Source organism: Mercurialis annua, linkage group LG4 (genome assembly GCF_937616625.2).
Source record: "Mercurialis annua linkage group LG4, ddMerAnnu1.2, whole genome shotgun sequence".
Classification (NCBI taxonomy): Eukaryota; Viridiplantae; Streptophyta; class Magnoliopsida; order Malpighiales; family Euphorbiaceae; genus Mercurialis; species Mercurialis annua.
The window spans coordinates 16,164,921-16,180,665 of NC_065573.1; the positions used below are offsets into that span (position 1 = coordinate 16,164,921).

At 35.0% G+C, this 15,745-nt stretch overlaps 2 protein-coding genes across 10 annotated transcripts; both read right to left on the reverse strand.

Moving 5' to 3' along the window:
• Positions 1–5,993: 5,993 nt before the first annotated feature.
• On the reverse strand, positions 5,994–10,559 carry LOC126677999 (pentatricopeptide repeat-containing protein At3g18020). 9 transcript variants are annotated; one of them, XM_056105451.1, is made up of 6 exons: positions 8,758–10,559; positions 7,953–8,666; positions 7,757–7,876; positions 7,280–7,682; positions 6,729–6,908; positions 5,994–6,643 (listed from the first exon to the last, which is right to left on the reverse strand). In XM_056105451.1, the coding sequence occupies exons 1-2, from the start codon at positions 10,304–10,306 to the stop codon at positions 8,653–8,655; spliced, it is 1,563 nt and encodes a 520-aa protein (XP_055961426.1). In that variant the 5' UTR covers positions 10,307–10,559; the 3' UTR covers positions 5,994–6,643; positions 6,729–6,908; positions 7,280–7,682; positions 7,757–7,876; positions 7,953–8,652. The 9 variants fall into 9 exon arrangements, with proteins under 9 accessions (XP_055961426.1, XP_050228798.1, XP_050228797.1 ...); XM_050372841.2 differs by having other exon boundaries at positions 7,757–7,873; positions 7,953–7,987; positions 8,259–10,559; XM_050372840.2 differs by having other exon boundaries at positions 7,953–7,987; positions 8,259–10,559.
• LOC126678349 (uncharacterized) lies at positions 6,223–6,867 on the reverse strand. The gene has a single exon (XM_050373253.1). The coding sequence runs from the start codon at positions 6,865–6,867 to the stop codon at positions 6,223–6,225; it is 645 nt and encodes a 214-aa protein (XP_050229210.1).
• Positions 10,560–15,745: the final 5,186 nt, after the last annotated feature.

Sequence of the window (15,745 nt, forward strand, 5' to 3'; positions counted from 1 at the left end):
TTATGAACACTTGTACAGCGTCCACAGACTGAGATTTTTCATGCAATAGATAGAGATAACAATAACGTGAGGAATCGTCGATAAAGGTAATAAAATACTTCTCACCTCCAAATGTTGGAACGTCAAATGGTCCACAAATATCTACATGTATGATTTCAAGAAGCTGTGTACTTCTTGTGGCTCATTTGTTTGTATGTTTAGTTTGCTTTCCTTTAATGCAATCTACACATGCTTTATGATTGGTAAAATCAAGACTTGGAAGAATTTCATCTTTTACCAATCGTTTTATTCTTTCACTGTAAATGTGTCCCAGCCTTTTATGCCACAAGAAATAAGAGTCGTTTTAGATGACTTATGTTTTGTTTCACCATTAGTATGCAGGGTGAGATGGGTTTCATAATTTTGCCTAGCAAGATTAAATCTATGCAATCCATCAATTAGAATTCCAGAACCAATACGACTAGAATTTAAAAATAAATTAAAACAACCATCTCCATGATTAACTTTAAAACCAGCACTATGAAGTTTACTTACTGAAACAAAATTACGAGAAATAGATGGAACATAAAGAGTTTGAAATAAATCTAACTGAAATCCACTATCCAAAATAAGACGATAAGTGCCAATAGCTTCAACTGGCGCTTTGTCTCGGTTTCCCATAAATAAAAAGTTTTCACTTGAGCTTATGGTTTGGGTCGTAAGAAATCCCTGCATGGAATTTGAAACATGAACATTAGCACCAGAATCAATCCACCAAGCATGAGAAGTAACATAAGAAAAGTTTGATTCAAAAAAGCTTACGAAACCCATAGGGTTACCTTTCTTTTCAAACAATTCCTTTTGTTTTTTGCAATCTTTCTGAAAGTGTCCAGGTTTATTGCAAAAATTGCACTTGGTCTATTTATTTGCCTTCTTCTTTTTTGATTGATTAGAATCATTCATTTTGGGTGGTGCTCTTTTATGGCTTGAGTTATGCCTTTTCCCAACTTTAGATCCAGCTCCTTGGACAAGATGTGCAACCTTAATACCTTGTTGGTTTAGCCTACCCTCTTCTTGAACCAATTTATTAGCCAACTTATTCACCGTCCATTTATCCTTAATGGCGTTGTAATGAATTTGGAAAGGTCCATACTTAGAAAGCAAAGAATTTAGGATAAATTGAACGAGAAAAGAATTATCCACCATCATTTCTAAATTCTTTACCTTCGCCGCAAGGTTCGTCATCTCAATGACATGATCATGCATTGAGAGTGTGCCGTCAAACTTCATGGTTGTAAGATCTGCCATAAATTTCCCAGCAAGGGATTTGTCTGCAGTCTTAAACTGTTCTTCTATTACTTGTGAATAATCCTTAGCATTTACCGGTTTGGGTAGGGAAGTTTTGATGTTGCTAGCAATTGTCATACGTAAAAACATAAGACTCCATCTGTTAGACTTCTCCCAAGCTTTATGGAGAGCCTTTTGTTCATCATTACTTGTTTCTGCAATGAAGAGCCAAATCCAAATCAAGTACTCCCAAGGTGAATTCAACTTTCTCTTTCCATTCTGATAAGTTGATTCCCGTGAGAAGTGGGACAGATGAGACAGATGATGAAAAATGCGCAGGAAAAGATGCTGCAATTTGTAGAGATACATTAAATTTTAAGGCATTTAATAGACATAAGCAACACATAAAATTTGAATATATATGACAAGAAAATATAGTGCTCCTGTGGCACGTCACTAAAAATTCTACAAATAATACCATTAAAAGTCATTATATTCATCATGCATAATTAAATAATATATTTACTCTAATTAGACATTTAAGAAATCTTTGGATTTTCTTAGTCTATATATACATTACTTCATTATTATTAATCAAAATATAATTTTTAATTATCTGTGAACAATTAATTAATTCATATATTGATTAATAGATCATAATAATGGTAATATAATATATAATAAAAAATTCTTTAGTTGATTATGGTCACTATAATAACCCTAACAGTAAGTAAAAAAAATAAATAAATAATGCATTATATCCTTTATAGTTTTTTTAGTTATGATAATAGTGCATTAAATGTAAAATATTTAATTAAAACAGAATAATTAAAAAAGTATAAATTAATAATTTTCACTATTGTGCATAATGTAATTGACGGAGACTTTAAATAAACTCCAAAAATAAATTTGAATTAAAAAAGAAATTTAAATTATTAAACTGTTTATTAAAATCATTCACCATTAATAAAGTTGGTTTGTTTAGAAACAAAATTAGTAGATTTAGAATTGTAACCTTTTTGTTCAGCATAAAGTTATACTCCCTCCGTCCCAAATTGATAGGCACTATTCTAAATTTTTTTGTCCCAAATTATAGGCAGTCATTTATTGCTTAAATGATAAAATGGCATGGATACCCTCATTAATTATACTATATTACATTAAAAAAAGAGCAAACACCACTAAAAGGCAAAGTCAACACTGCATTAAATAAGGACAAGTGTGGTATGTTTTTATGAAATTGCTCATTTTGTATAGATTTACTAAATTTTTTAATACTTGTGTTTGTCCTAAACTATCTATCAATTTGGGACGGAGGAAGTATTTACTAACATAATAACTAGTGGCCATGAGATTGTGAAAGACATCATTAATTCGGAAACAAACCATCACGCACAACTAGAAAAATACCCAGTGAGTTATTAAATTTGCGGCAAAACAGAAAACGAATAATAATTCTTGATTTACGTCTATATAATTTAATGGACAATCAAGTGTTTGTTAACTTAAACTTTGATATCACATGTAAGTTAATTTACATGAACCCAAAGATCTTTAAACAACATAATAATCACAAATAGACAATATAAAAGAGGGATAAATAAATACCTCCTTCCATGGCGATGTGAGTGCGGAAATTATAGAATAATTACTACAATAGAGAGTTCGGTTTCTCTCCTCTGCCTATATATCTTTTAGTTATGTGTTTGTTGGCGTACTTTGTGATAGTCAAAAGACACTATATATAGGTGAAGAGAGGACCGAAATTCCAATTAGGACTTTTTCTTAAACTTTAATCTCAACCTTCCATTAAGGTAGAGTCATAATTAAAAAAGATCTCCTATTTAATAACCAAATCAATTAGGCATATTTTACTTTTTATAGAAAATAAGATTCCTAATCAGACCACAATACGGGAAAGGAAATAGGGTTGCGGGTCAAGTAAGGACCCTTAAGTCATTTTCTTACAGATGCGTGACTGACGCACGTGTAAGACGCGCGTTAGACGCGCTTCTAACGCGTTTTGACAGCTGTTTGACGCGTTCTGACAGCTGTTTGACATGTTTTTTTGCTTTTTTTTGTTATTTGAGTAAGACATGTGTCTCTTATTTAGTGTTTAGGTATAAAATGTAAACTTTTTAAATTTTTAGGTGATAAATGCTAATGTAATAAATGAGTTTAGTTAGCATTTTTGTAAACTTTATTATTTTTTTTATTCTTTTGTCATCTTCCCTATTTTTAATTAATAAAGGTCTGCACAATTTATCAAACAAACAAATTAAAGCTTAGACTTTTTTATCTTAATTTTCGAATTAAAAAATTTAATTTAGGAGTAGTTGGAAATCAATCCAGCTTAGGTTCCTTAACCTCCGGATCGATACCTATAATTTTAGTATAATTGGTTACTTTCATTCTTTTACTGAGACTCGATCAATTTGTTCCGATTGAAGCATCAAACTATAACAGTTCCATTATAAATTCAAAGATTTGAACTTGGTCCGAAAACAACAATTTCGTATGCTAAAAATTACAAATTCGGATGGCATTGCTGAAAACTTTTTCCCTGATTAAATGTCACAGTTTAGAATAGAGAATAATCATTGAGAATATGAAAAGAACGTTAACAAATGTTTTAGCCTGACATGATGTAGTTTAGAGTTTCAAATGCTAGTCGCGTGTTTACAAGGTTTGTTGAAATATTCTATTTTTTTAGTAGAGTTATAGTCCTAAGCTAAGCAGTAAAATGGAGTATAGCTTTACATATGGCTTACTATAATTAAACTGGGATTGGCTAGGTTGTGTGTCTATAAGAAAAGTTTTACGGCAAAGCCTATTACGGCCGTCGACGACGGGAATTTTACCTTCCTTATTGATTAATTGCGACCGGATTATAGGTTTTAGCGGACCATTTTTTCCCTTGGCTAAAAAGCAGTTTTCTTGTAGTGTGAATGACTGCATCTACTTAACTCGATCTTATCCGTTTTTAATAAATTTCCATGCTCTTTATCGATTGCAGAACTTGGATATAGAAACTGATATAATTTTTTTCTTCGGATACAGAGAAAATGGATGTAAGAGCAATGACCGTCGACGTTTGTTGAAGTTTTGATGCATGAAAGACATCATATTGTTTGTGTAAATTGAAATGATTTTTTTATTTTTTTTTTAGTTTGGTTTATATGATCATCAATGGACATGTCATTTTGTTTGTTCCATATATTTCCTTTGTGATTTCCGGAATTTTCCGACGAAAATTCACACGACTAAAAGATTTGCGGATCTTGAGATTCTCAGTGTTAAGTACCTAATCCATTTGGATAGGATTTTACTCGGACCTAGTTTGCAAAAGCAAATCCATCTTCTTTGGTGTTACTCCATTTGTGTTATTCTAAAACTTCTAGGCTATAACGACACAGAAATATTACGGATGTTATTGAAACAACTTCATTGACATGAGCTCATTATAGCACAAGAATCTTCAGCTACTCATTTTTACCTAATTTAATTAACAATGAGCAACTGAGTATGGCAACCCAACATTATCAAGAATCCTCATTTTCTTCGGCTTCTGTTCTAACAAGTCAAGATCCTCCGCACCATACTCCGTATTAATGGTATAAAATCCGAACCCCTGAACCTTAAACCCTAATCCCTAATCCTAAACCCTGTATACAATGTTCTTGTCGTAATCACGAAAATTGCGAGGCAATTCAAAAATTGACTCTAATCTGTCTCAGTCGTCCTATAAAACTAAACCATTGAGTATCCGGATCCAAGAGTCGGAGAGCACCACTTGCGGAAAACTGATAATATTCCAACCAAGTAAAGTTGCGCAAGTATTTCCTTCGAACAGCCGCTTCCACCAAACAGTCCAACTCCTCTATGCTTGAAATACTGTCAGAATTTTCTACAACGTGAAAAGGTTCGATTCCTCTCGCAAGAACCGCAACCAATTCAATTGTATGCAACGACGATTCAGCCTCATTACTCGCATCCTCTCCGTCATCATCATCTTCATCTATACTAAAATCTCCGTCCCGTAAATCGCCTTCTACTATCTCTTCTACAATGCCATTGTCGTTTACCCTGTCTAAGAGATCAGAATCAGTTGGTATTCTGCTGGGCATCCTTGGGAGTCCCAAACAGAGAATTACTGAACCTGGGCCTGTTGTGTAACAAAGATTATGTTTCTTGAAAATCTGAAACACGGAATTACGTTTCTTTAAGTTCCGTAATTCGGCACAGTTTCGTATGAGTTTCTTGAACTCATGCATCATCTTTTGTTCAGTCGTAGTCGAATCCAAAACGTGATTAAAGCCATTCTTGCAATGTGGATTGACAACCATAATGACTGTTTTCTTGGTTTTTCTAATAAAGAATGATATTAAGAATGGAAGATAATACCAGTAATTCACAGAAGAAAAAAAGAATGGGAAATTCTTTGGTTCTTCAAATAAAGAATGTACTCTGATACAAAAAAGAAGATAAAAGATTTAATTCGTAGAAGCAAATGGAAAGAATTTGGTTTCTTGGAGTTTCTTTTTTCTTTGGTTGTTTGAGTTGCACTGACAAACAATTCTTCAGTGACTACTACCGAATTAATTTTAACTGTATATAAAACAAAGATAATTATGATAGTTTATTTTTTGATTTTAGGTTTTTACTTTCTTTTTAAGTTAGGATATTTTTGGAAAAAAATTAGAATAAAAATGAACAATTTTGTTAAATTGAGATGTATTTTTTTTCCAAGTAATTTTAGCTCTGGAAATAGAGCCACCTTTTCGATCTTTTCCAAGTTAGTTATATTAGAAGAAGGAAGGTTACAAATAGAGGCGGTTGATCCTGCTAATTACAATTGCGAATATACGACGTCTAGCTTTCCGGTTCGAACCTTCGATGCTGACATTTTCGCACTGCCATACATATTTGAGACGAGTATGTATGATCCACCTTTCATCAGGTTGAAAATGAAGCAAATGTGTCCTCGTCCTCGTCCTCGCGGAGCCTAATCAGGACTTTAAACCTCTGACCAAAAATAGATTTGACAAGTGATTCATCATCCTCTTCTTCTTCTTCTACTAACTTCTTCTTCTTGTCTGCCAAAACATGAAGCAGTGTTTCTGAACCAACAACTTTGGCCTGTCTACACTTCAAACGCTGCAACTCATCAAGTTGATTCTCAATACGCATTCTCCTCTTATTATCCAAACTCTTATTCTCCAAGAGTTTCATTGCATCGTCCATCTCTTCATGCTGACACTCATCTCTCCATGCTTCAAAATTTCGACTAGCGCCAATCTCGACGACATAATCACTATGTTGAGGATCAGTCTTAAACATGATCTCAGCCTTGCAGTGGGTGCACTTCAAATAAAATCTGTGAATAGAGATAATATTAAGATATTTTTCTTGAGCTATTTCCTTAATCATATCAAATTTAGTGCCTTTATAAATATAATTACCGCAGGAATTGCAGCGGATGCTCATAGGAAGCATCATCCGAACCTTCATCGCATCATTCAGTGCTCCTCGACGCCGGGGTAGTTTGGACGCATCAAATTCAGGGGGGTAGTATTTATTTATCCCTTTTCTTACTCCCATCTTATTTGTTGATCACAAAAGATGACTACTTGTAGGCAACCCTAAAATGAGAGTGCAAAAAAAAGTAGATGGTGAAAGATTTAACACACAACCCTAAGATACAATTTATATATATATGATATATACTGATCCTTCTACCTAATCAAATGTATTTTTTATGTGCGGCACTTGAGCTAATTAAATCTATAATACAATATTATATAAACAAATTTAGTTATTATGAATTATAAAATAATTCCAATTGTGGAATATAGTTATCTTATAGGGCCCTCATAGTTGCTGAGGGGGTCCGAACTCCGAAGACTGAAAAATGAGTTATTTATCAGCCAAGTATTCGTCGTACGACTAGATCTAATTTCCAGAAAAGAAATAGAATAATAGTACAAGAATGGCAATTTATTAGTCATATTACCTTATAAAATTCATTGAAAACATTTCTCAGAAATCCCATTTACTGCATGTCCACCAACAACAACATATACATTCGCCATTCGATAACTTTGGCTGCACTGGATCTGCCACATCATGTTTCCCCTCTTCCTCCTGTTTTTATTCTTCCTTCCAGCAAACGATTTGGTTTCTTTATCAGAATCTTCAACTCCAATATCTTCAACTACTGATTTTACCTGATTTAATTAACAGTTGAGCTTTGACAAAAAAAAATTAACAGTTGAGCAACTGAGTATGGCAAACATTGTCAAGAATCCTCATTTCCTTCAGCTTCTGTTCTAACAAGTCAAGATCCTCCGAGCCATACTCCGCATTTATGGTATGATCAGCTGTTTAACATGTCTAATAGATGGCTTTAAACTGCACTGATGGCAGAGAAAATTAAGTTAATACAGGACTGAGTCTGAAAATCTTAGCAGTGATGATCGGACAATCTTACCTCCTCGTCAATAATCTTAATGATCTCTATATGTCGTAGAAGCAACTCCTGAAGCAATCCAAACTCCCTATCTCCAAAACCTTTGACAGAACTGTGTGGTTCATGTAAGCGACAGTTCTGCTATAAAACCACAGAAGCAGACAGAATATTAACTCTTGCACTTAATTAATTCATTGCAATATCCATTAAATTATACCTCGTAATATTTCAAGGTTCGTTCCAGCTCAACCCCTTGACATCCAACAAGATCCCAATTAGTTCGGGTAAGCAAAGAGTTAGGTGAGTATCATTCATTTGTACTGCAACTTTATCCGGAAAAGTTTCCCAATTGAAAGGTTCCCTTGATCTTCTCTCAAACCAAGCAATTATATCTTGTAGAGATGCAGAGCATCAAGTATATTTTTGCTTCAGCAGTACTAAAATTATCCCTATAAACTCTGTGGTTGCAAGTTAGAACCCCAATTAAGGTAGGGGAGAAAACGAACAAATTTCATTTTATTACCGCACAAACAGAACAGGTTAATAAGAGCTTCTCAGCGTTTTCGAGGGCAGCATATGCTTTGGCGCGATATAGAACTTGGATTACTCCATTAAACAATGTCAATAGACTCGGTTGGTTCTGCAAACTCAGCTTGATGGCCAGGAGCTCCACAATATCAAAGCTGTAAATACTGTGTGTACAAGTAGCAGCAAGCATCAAAAGGACATAAAATACTTTCAATTATGTAAATGCAATTTTCATTTGCAGTTAAAACGACACAATATATAATTCCTCAAGTTGAATCATCCCTTAATAGTGGCATGTAATTTGTCAAGAATCCGCCAAGTTACAGCGTCAGGGACAACACCGTTTTTTCGCATTTCTGCTACAATTTGGTAAGCTTCTCTTTTCATACCTAACTTGCAAGCACTGTCAATCACAATATTATAGCTAACATTATTAGGATTAACCCCAGAATCTATCAGTTCATACAGGAAATGGCATGCTTCCGTTAATTTACCAGAGCGACAAAGCCCTTTAAGAATTGATGCATAAACAAAATCGTCATGAACTTTCGACGGCCAAATCACATCATCCCATAACTTTTTAGCCTTGTCGATTAGGCCAGACTCGCATAATCCTTCGATAATTATGCAGTAAGTTCTAGCGTCAGCAGCAACACCAGCAGCTATCATGCTTCTAAAAGCCCTCATTGCCTCCTCTGCTAACTGAAGCTTAAATAAACCATGAATAACTGCATTATATGTCACTACACCAGGAAGAATACCTTTTCCGGGCATTACTTCCTGCACTATTTTGAGAGCTTCTCGACTTCTTCCAGCGTCCAATAGAGCAGTTATAATGGTGGTGAAGGTCACAACATCAGGCGTTACAAATTTTCCCGTTATCATATCATTCAGTACTGTCAAAGATTCGTCGATTCTTCCCATCTTGCAAAACCCATTAATAACAGTATTTAGAGTGATCACATCCGGCTGACACTCAGTTTGGAGCATGGAAACAAGCACATTCAAAAGTTCGGTTCCACTATTCGTAAAACAAATTGCTCTCAAATATATATTGTAAATTCTAGTTTTATCTACAGTCTCTTTATTCAACATTGCTTCTAAAACTCTCCTTGCCTTATCAAGATCCATTTCCTGGCAAAGCCTTTCGACCAGAACCTTGTAAGTATACTCCGATGGCAAATAACCGAATTGACACCCTTCTTCGAACAACTGATAAGCCCTCATGCAACCTCTCTCATTACAAAGCCCGTGTATAATAGAATTGTATGAGACCAAACTCGGAGTAAACCCTTTCTTTCTCATTATATAAACAATTCTTGAAGCACCATGGCTCTTTCCAGCTCTACAAAGCGAATCAATCAAAACTCCATATGCGAATTCCGGATTAACACTCTTACCTTGGGGCATATCTTCTGCAATGTCAAAGACATCATTGAAAAAACCTTGTCTACATAAAGAACCAATCAAATTAGCAAAAGCCGCATTATTCACAGACGGATCATCCTCGTTTTTCATAGTTTCCCAAAGATTACAGAACAACTCCCTCCCATGTTCAACCCCTCTATTACTCCTCAAAATCCCGCGAATCAACACGCTATACGTTAGAGAATTGGGCACTACATTGTACTCACGCATTTCATCAAACACCTTGTGTGCATTACCCACTTCACTTACTTCACAATACCCGCCAATCAAACTGGTAAAAGTAACAACATTTGGAGAATGCCCTCTACCAACCATATCATACAGCAGCCTATGCGCTATATCGGGCAGCAAAATTTGGCAAAACTGATGAATCAAACGGTTGTAATTAATCAGAGAAGGCACGAAATCCGGCTTCACAGCAAACAAACGCTGCAGAACATGATACAAGCCATGTGGGCATTGCGAGTCGAGTAAGCGGGCAATGAGAACATTACAGGTACGGTGAGGAGGGATGCAATTAGAGTTGAGAAATAGGAGGAATGTAGAGTGAGCTTGAGGGAAACGGTTGGCAGCGCAAAGGGCGTGGATTATAGAGTTTAATCTCAACATTTTCATGTCACATAAGTCTATTTCTGTTCAAAAAAAGGTCAGTATGAGATAGTTTATCTTCTCCATCCCTCGAATTTAATCACCCATTAACTAATATGATCTGAAGCAATGGTTGAGAAATGCGGTCGAGAGCAAAATCTGAGTGCCACAGTTCAAATCAGCACACGGACAAATACTTTTGATTTATCATTTCTGTGAAGTAAATATGGAGATGTTCACATGGTTTTCGGACCGAGTTCAAATCTTTGAATTTGGTCAATTTTAGTCCTTAGAATGAAACTATAACATTCTAATCGGTTAAAAGTTAAATACAAGTTGTACACGCAGATTCGAAGTTGGATTCCGCATACAATTCGCTAATAAACGTGTCAAGAATTTAAAATTGTATTTTTGAGGATCCTCAATTTATTCTTTATCACTTTTATGCCATGATTGAATTGCAATTGCTGGATTTCGCCAATTAGAATGCATGTTAGCTTATTTTTATAGATTTTTGCCATAATTGTCAAATTTGGTATTCTTGATAAAATTGCTATGTAAATTCGAAAAATTGTATGTTAATAGGTTGTTTCTATACACCTTATATGCTAATAATACAGAATTATATTGATTACATTTCTTAGAATGCATGTTAAGATGTTTTTGAGCTTTTAATTTGCCACGAAATCAGCTTTTGAGTGTTTTAATTCGATGTTAGACACTTTAAATCAATCACAATATATCTTATCTGCATTCTCAGTGCTTTTTGATGCATTTAATTTATTAGTGTTTTTTCATGAAAAACCAAACAGAAACGACGAAACGAAATATCGCAGAACAGAATGTGATATGATAAGATAAATACAATAAAAAGAAAGACACGGGGAACGGGTTACCACGGTCAAAGCGAACCCTTCCATTCGGAATTAAAAAATTCGGAATGAATCCAATCTCCCCAAATAGGATTCGAACCTACGACCAGTAAGCTAACAGCCGACCGCTCTACCACTGAACTACTGAGGCACTATGTGTGGCGCCAGCCTCCTGTTCTTCGCCTCCTCCAGAACTGATCCCCAAATCCTCCTAGATTCAATCCGACATTCTTTTCATGTTTTCGGACTCAATTTAACTCGGAATTAAGCCCAATTTGAACCCAGACGTATTAGTTCAGTTGTAGGATTGGTTTATAATAATTAATGGGCATGTCCCTCTGTATTTCTGGCCTCGAAACCTAATTTGTAATTTGTCCAGCCAACTAGACCCTGAAGCCCAGATCTAGTGCGACTAGCAATTTCCATACCCAATTTCGAGCCCATCCAAACTCAGAAGCGACCCCGATTCAAATCGGCGGACTCGTACCGACGAGACGAACAACTTTCATGTTCTGCCCGAGATCCAAATCTGACCACATCAACGGGCAAAACGCATCGAGTGCCAGACACTCCGGTCTAATAGGTTTAAAAGTATCTCTAACCTTATATGTATATCCAACTGCCCTTGTGTATGTTTATATTGTTTAAAATGCTTTTCAAAAGCATGATCCAATCCAATATTTACAGGGCAAATGACTAATCACGTTAATTAGCTAAATCAAATCAATACCATCAAATCACTTAGTAATCCTAGGACTTGCATAAAAAAATAGTAATAGGTTGTATTGGTCATTCAAGATAACGAAATAAAATCAATCAAACATAGAAACTCGGTTTTCAAGCTTTGTGCATGTAATTACTTCAGACCAGCCATACTTTTACTACTTGTTAGAAACCTCTAAGGTTAGATGAATGCATAAGTATTTACTACTTTCCAGAATCGAGTCATATGAGTGTATAAAGTGGGTCCCTTTACTGCTTTCATTTGTGTTTAAATTCCTCCAATTTCTGCATGAATGTCAAGATGAGATAAAATGAATACATCCAGTAAAAGTAAACGTAACTGATAAGTCAAGTACAAGAGTTTCAGTAGAATGTCCACGAACATAGTCTTTTGGTCCGGCATACGATAATCTCACCCACAAGCGAGTGAGGTTATCCAGTTGGTATAAAAGGCATTCCTAGCTAAGTTAGGTGGTGTTTGCACCGGTCCAGAAGATGATTGGTGGACCTCAGAGGATGTTACAGCCTACTGGTTTGGAGTGTGAGCATAAATGGGCTCATTTAGGGATTCAGCCCACATAGAGCTATATTTATTTTTAGTCTTTTATTTGCATTAATTTTCGTCAAGATTTCGAATTTATTTAAGAGTCTGACTCTTAAATAATGCTTGTCCCCTATAAATAGCTAGGTTTATTATTGTATTATTTTATCAACACATTTATCAATCAAACCAAATCTCAGGCTTTTATCCTCAATCTCCGGTTAGAATTTTACCTTAGGATTAGATTTGACATTAAGCTCGCTTGGAGCTCCGGATCCCAGATTAATACTGTTATATTCTTCCAAATACGGTGACGTCGTTCGTATATTTAATTGTGCCATTTAGCTTTAGGATTCGTAACTTGAATTTTAGATGGATCTTGTTTACCTCGTTTCTAAGTGACCAATTAAAGTATTAGTACCAGACAGTACCCATTTATAAATTCAACGATTCGAACTTCGGTGAAAATCTAGCGAATATCTTTTGGCGACTCCACTAGGGACGCGTTTATGGTCGGCACCAAGACTGGTTTAGCTACAGACGATTACAGGGAAACTCAGTCTCAAAACCAAGCTAAGTTGGATAGAAAAGTTGAGTTAAGGGAGCATTTCGATCCAGATATCGTATCAATCATGGCCAAAGGTGATAAGCAACAGCAACCAGAGAAAGGAGCCCAAAATACTCCTACCGATGGAATCATCTCTAGCACGAAACCCAAATAAGATGATATTGATATCGTGAAAGAATTTGAAGACTACTCACGAGAACTCCCACCAATTCGCCCATCATTATCAAGGAACGATTTTTTAGTCATGATAGATGAAATAGCTCGAGAGAATCGTCTTATGTTTGATGGTGTGATGCAACAAATGTCCAATGCATTGAAAATAATTTTGGCCGATCGGGCCGTCGTTCAACAGTCTATTCTGCGCAACCTGAATAATTTGACTAGTTTCATGGACAACTTAGGAAAAATCTTTTCAGGCCAACATATGGCCGATCAGAGAAATATGAGGGCCGATAATGCCTTCACCTCGAACAAGTTCGGTGGTCATGGTACTACGGCCGATTCTAGACAAATTCCTAATAAGATGACGTACGGGTCCGTCCGTTTGCTATCTAGGCAAGAGGGGGGCACACCTGGGAGAGCCGATGCGACAGCAACAATGAATGAGAAATCTGCTACTAAGCCGAATATGACTAATCAGTTTCGAAGTCCGGAAAAAAGTCCAAGAGGTGATGCCACCTTAACAGCAGAAGGAGCTAGTGTCTATAATCAAAGGAAGTCGCTCGAGGCACTTGCCAAACTAGGGGTCGATTTGAAGCCGATCCCATGGCCTTCTTATGTCAAGCCTGTTGGGTTTTCTAGGTTTATAACGCATAGGAATTTCAAAAAATCTATCAAAAAACCAAGTAAGATCAATGTAATTCGAACAGAAAAGACAGGTTGTATAATTAAAACTTGCTTGAATGTCGAATTCAATCAGCAATGTAGGAAGGAAGAGAGGTGGTTCACTTTGGTGATACCTTCCCTCAAATTAGAAACGCCTCCAAAAGAACGCATCCTCTACGAGTATCCGCATTAACAGACCTTTGCCAAAACGAGTGCTTATGTGCTAGCACTATTGCTTCACCAAGAAATTACCAATTTAGTGATTTAAGAATTTCGTATTCTTCAACCCTATCCTTAAGTGTGTATTTCTAGCCAGGCAACAATACTAGAGTTTGAGTCGAATACCTGTGTTTCAATCTTATTGTAACACTATGTATTATAAATTGATATTTATCAAAACTCTTAATGATAAATATACTTAATTAATTATCTTCAAAAGATAATACATTAAAGATAACTATTATCTCAAAATTCAAAATTCACTTGATTAATAGTTATTTATATTTAAAAATAACATTTACATAATAACTAATAATTAAATTTAGTTATTATATAGTTATAATTAAGACAACTCTTTATATTAAAACGAATTAACTGTTAATTCAACTCTATAACTATATATTCGAAATATATCTTATATATTTATTTATCACATTATTTTCTCAGGCTTATAAAACCCATACATGTTTTGAGCCTATTCTTATTGTGCGACCCTGTAGGTTCATACAACGTTGACAGTAGGCCCAAAATTCCTATTACGCCCCACAAGTCATAATCGGCCTCTAGTAAGACATTACGACTACTCAAGTTATATGAATAACAATTATCTGATTTAACCATTTACAATAATATTTTAATCTCTTTGTCTCAAGATATCCTAATTGAATATAAGGCATAATATTGTCATCCTTATAATGTTCAATCATTAGTTTCCTGATTCCAAGTAGACTGAAAATGATAACTCTTTATCAATTCATTTAGTATGGCCATGCATTTCCTTTAGTCTATCTTTTCAAAGGGTCCATAGATATCTTACTCAAATAAATGAGAAACAAATTTCTTCTCAGTCACTCACATTTCCCACATAGTTACTTTCATATCCAATGACAATCTATTCCATTATCCAGTTAAAGATAATGTAAGACTGTATCAAAATGTGAAGTAACTATGTAGAAATCCATGTTGATTTCAAGATTAAAGGATTATACTAATACAACTGTAATGAGAATTACTTATGCCATGGGTCATCTAGTGCCTTATTTCTCAAATAGCACCTATAATTTGACTTAATATCTCATCTACATACATTTCATGTAAAGATTTTTTTAAATGTTCAATTCCATCTAAATTATCTCCTGTTATGACTATATCATCAACATCAATTAAAACAAGTATACTACCAAATTTTTCCTTTTTAATAAATAACGACGAATCAGCTATGCTTCTACAAAATCCAATTTTTATTAATGACTTGATTTAGAATACCAAGCCCTAGAAGATTGTTTAAAACCATATAGAGTTTTTCTAAGTTTACAAACAAAATTAGATTTTTCTTTCGGATGACCCGGGGGTAATTCCATGTAAACCTTTTCTTTTAAACCCCCATGTAAGAAAGCATTTTTTTACGTCCATTTGGTATAAAGGCCAATCATGGTTGACAACGACAGATAAAAGAACTCGGACAGTGCTCATTTTTGCTACGGGAGCAAAGGTTTTCTTATAGTCTATTCCATACGTTTGAGTAAAACCCTTGCTATCAATTTAGCTTTATGTCTTTCTATTGATCTATCGCTATTATATTTAATTTTATGTATCCATTTACCCCCCCCCCCAAACTTTCTATCACTAGGAAGCTCTACGATATCCCAAGTATGGTTTTTATCAAGTGTTTTAAGCTCCTCATCCATGGCATTTCTCCAACAAGTTGAGAATTAGCT

Coding starts and splice junctions, on each gene's coding strand:
- LOC126677999 (XM_050372841.2), bottom strand. CDS start 10,306: ATGAAAATGTTGAGATTAAACTCTATAATCCACGCCCTTTGCGCTGCC.
- LOC126678349 (XM_050373253.1), bottom strand. CDS start 6,867: ATGGGAGTAAGAAAAGGGATAAATAAATACTACCCCCCTGAATTTGAT.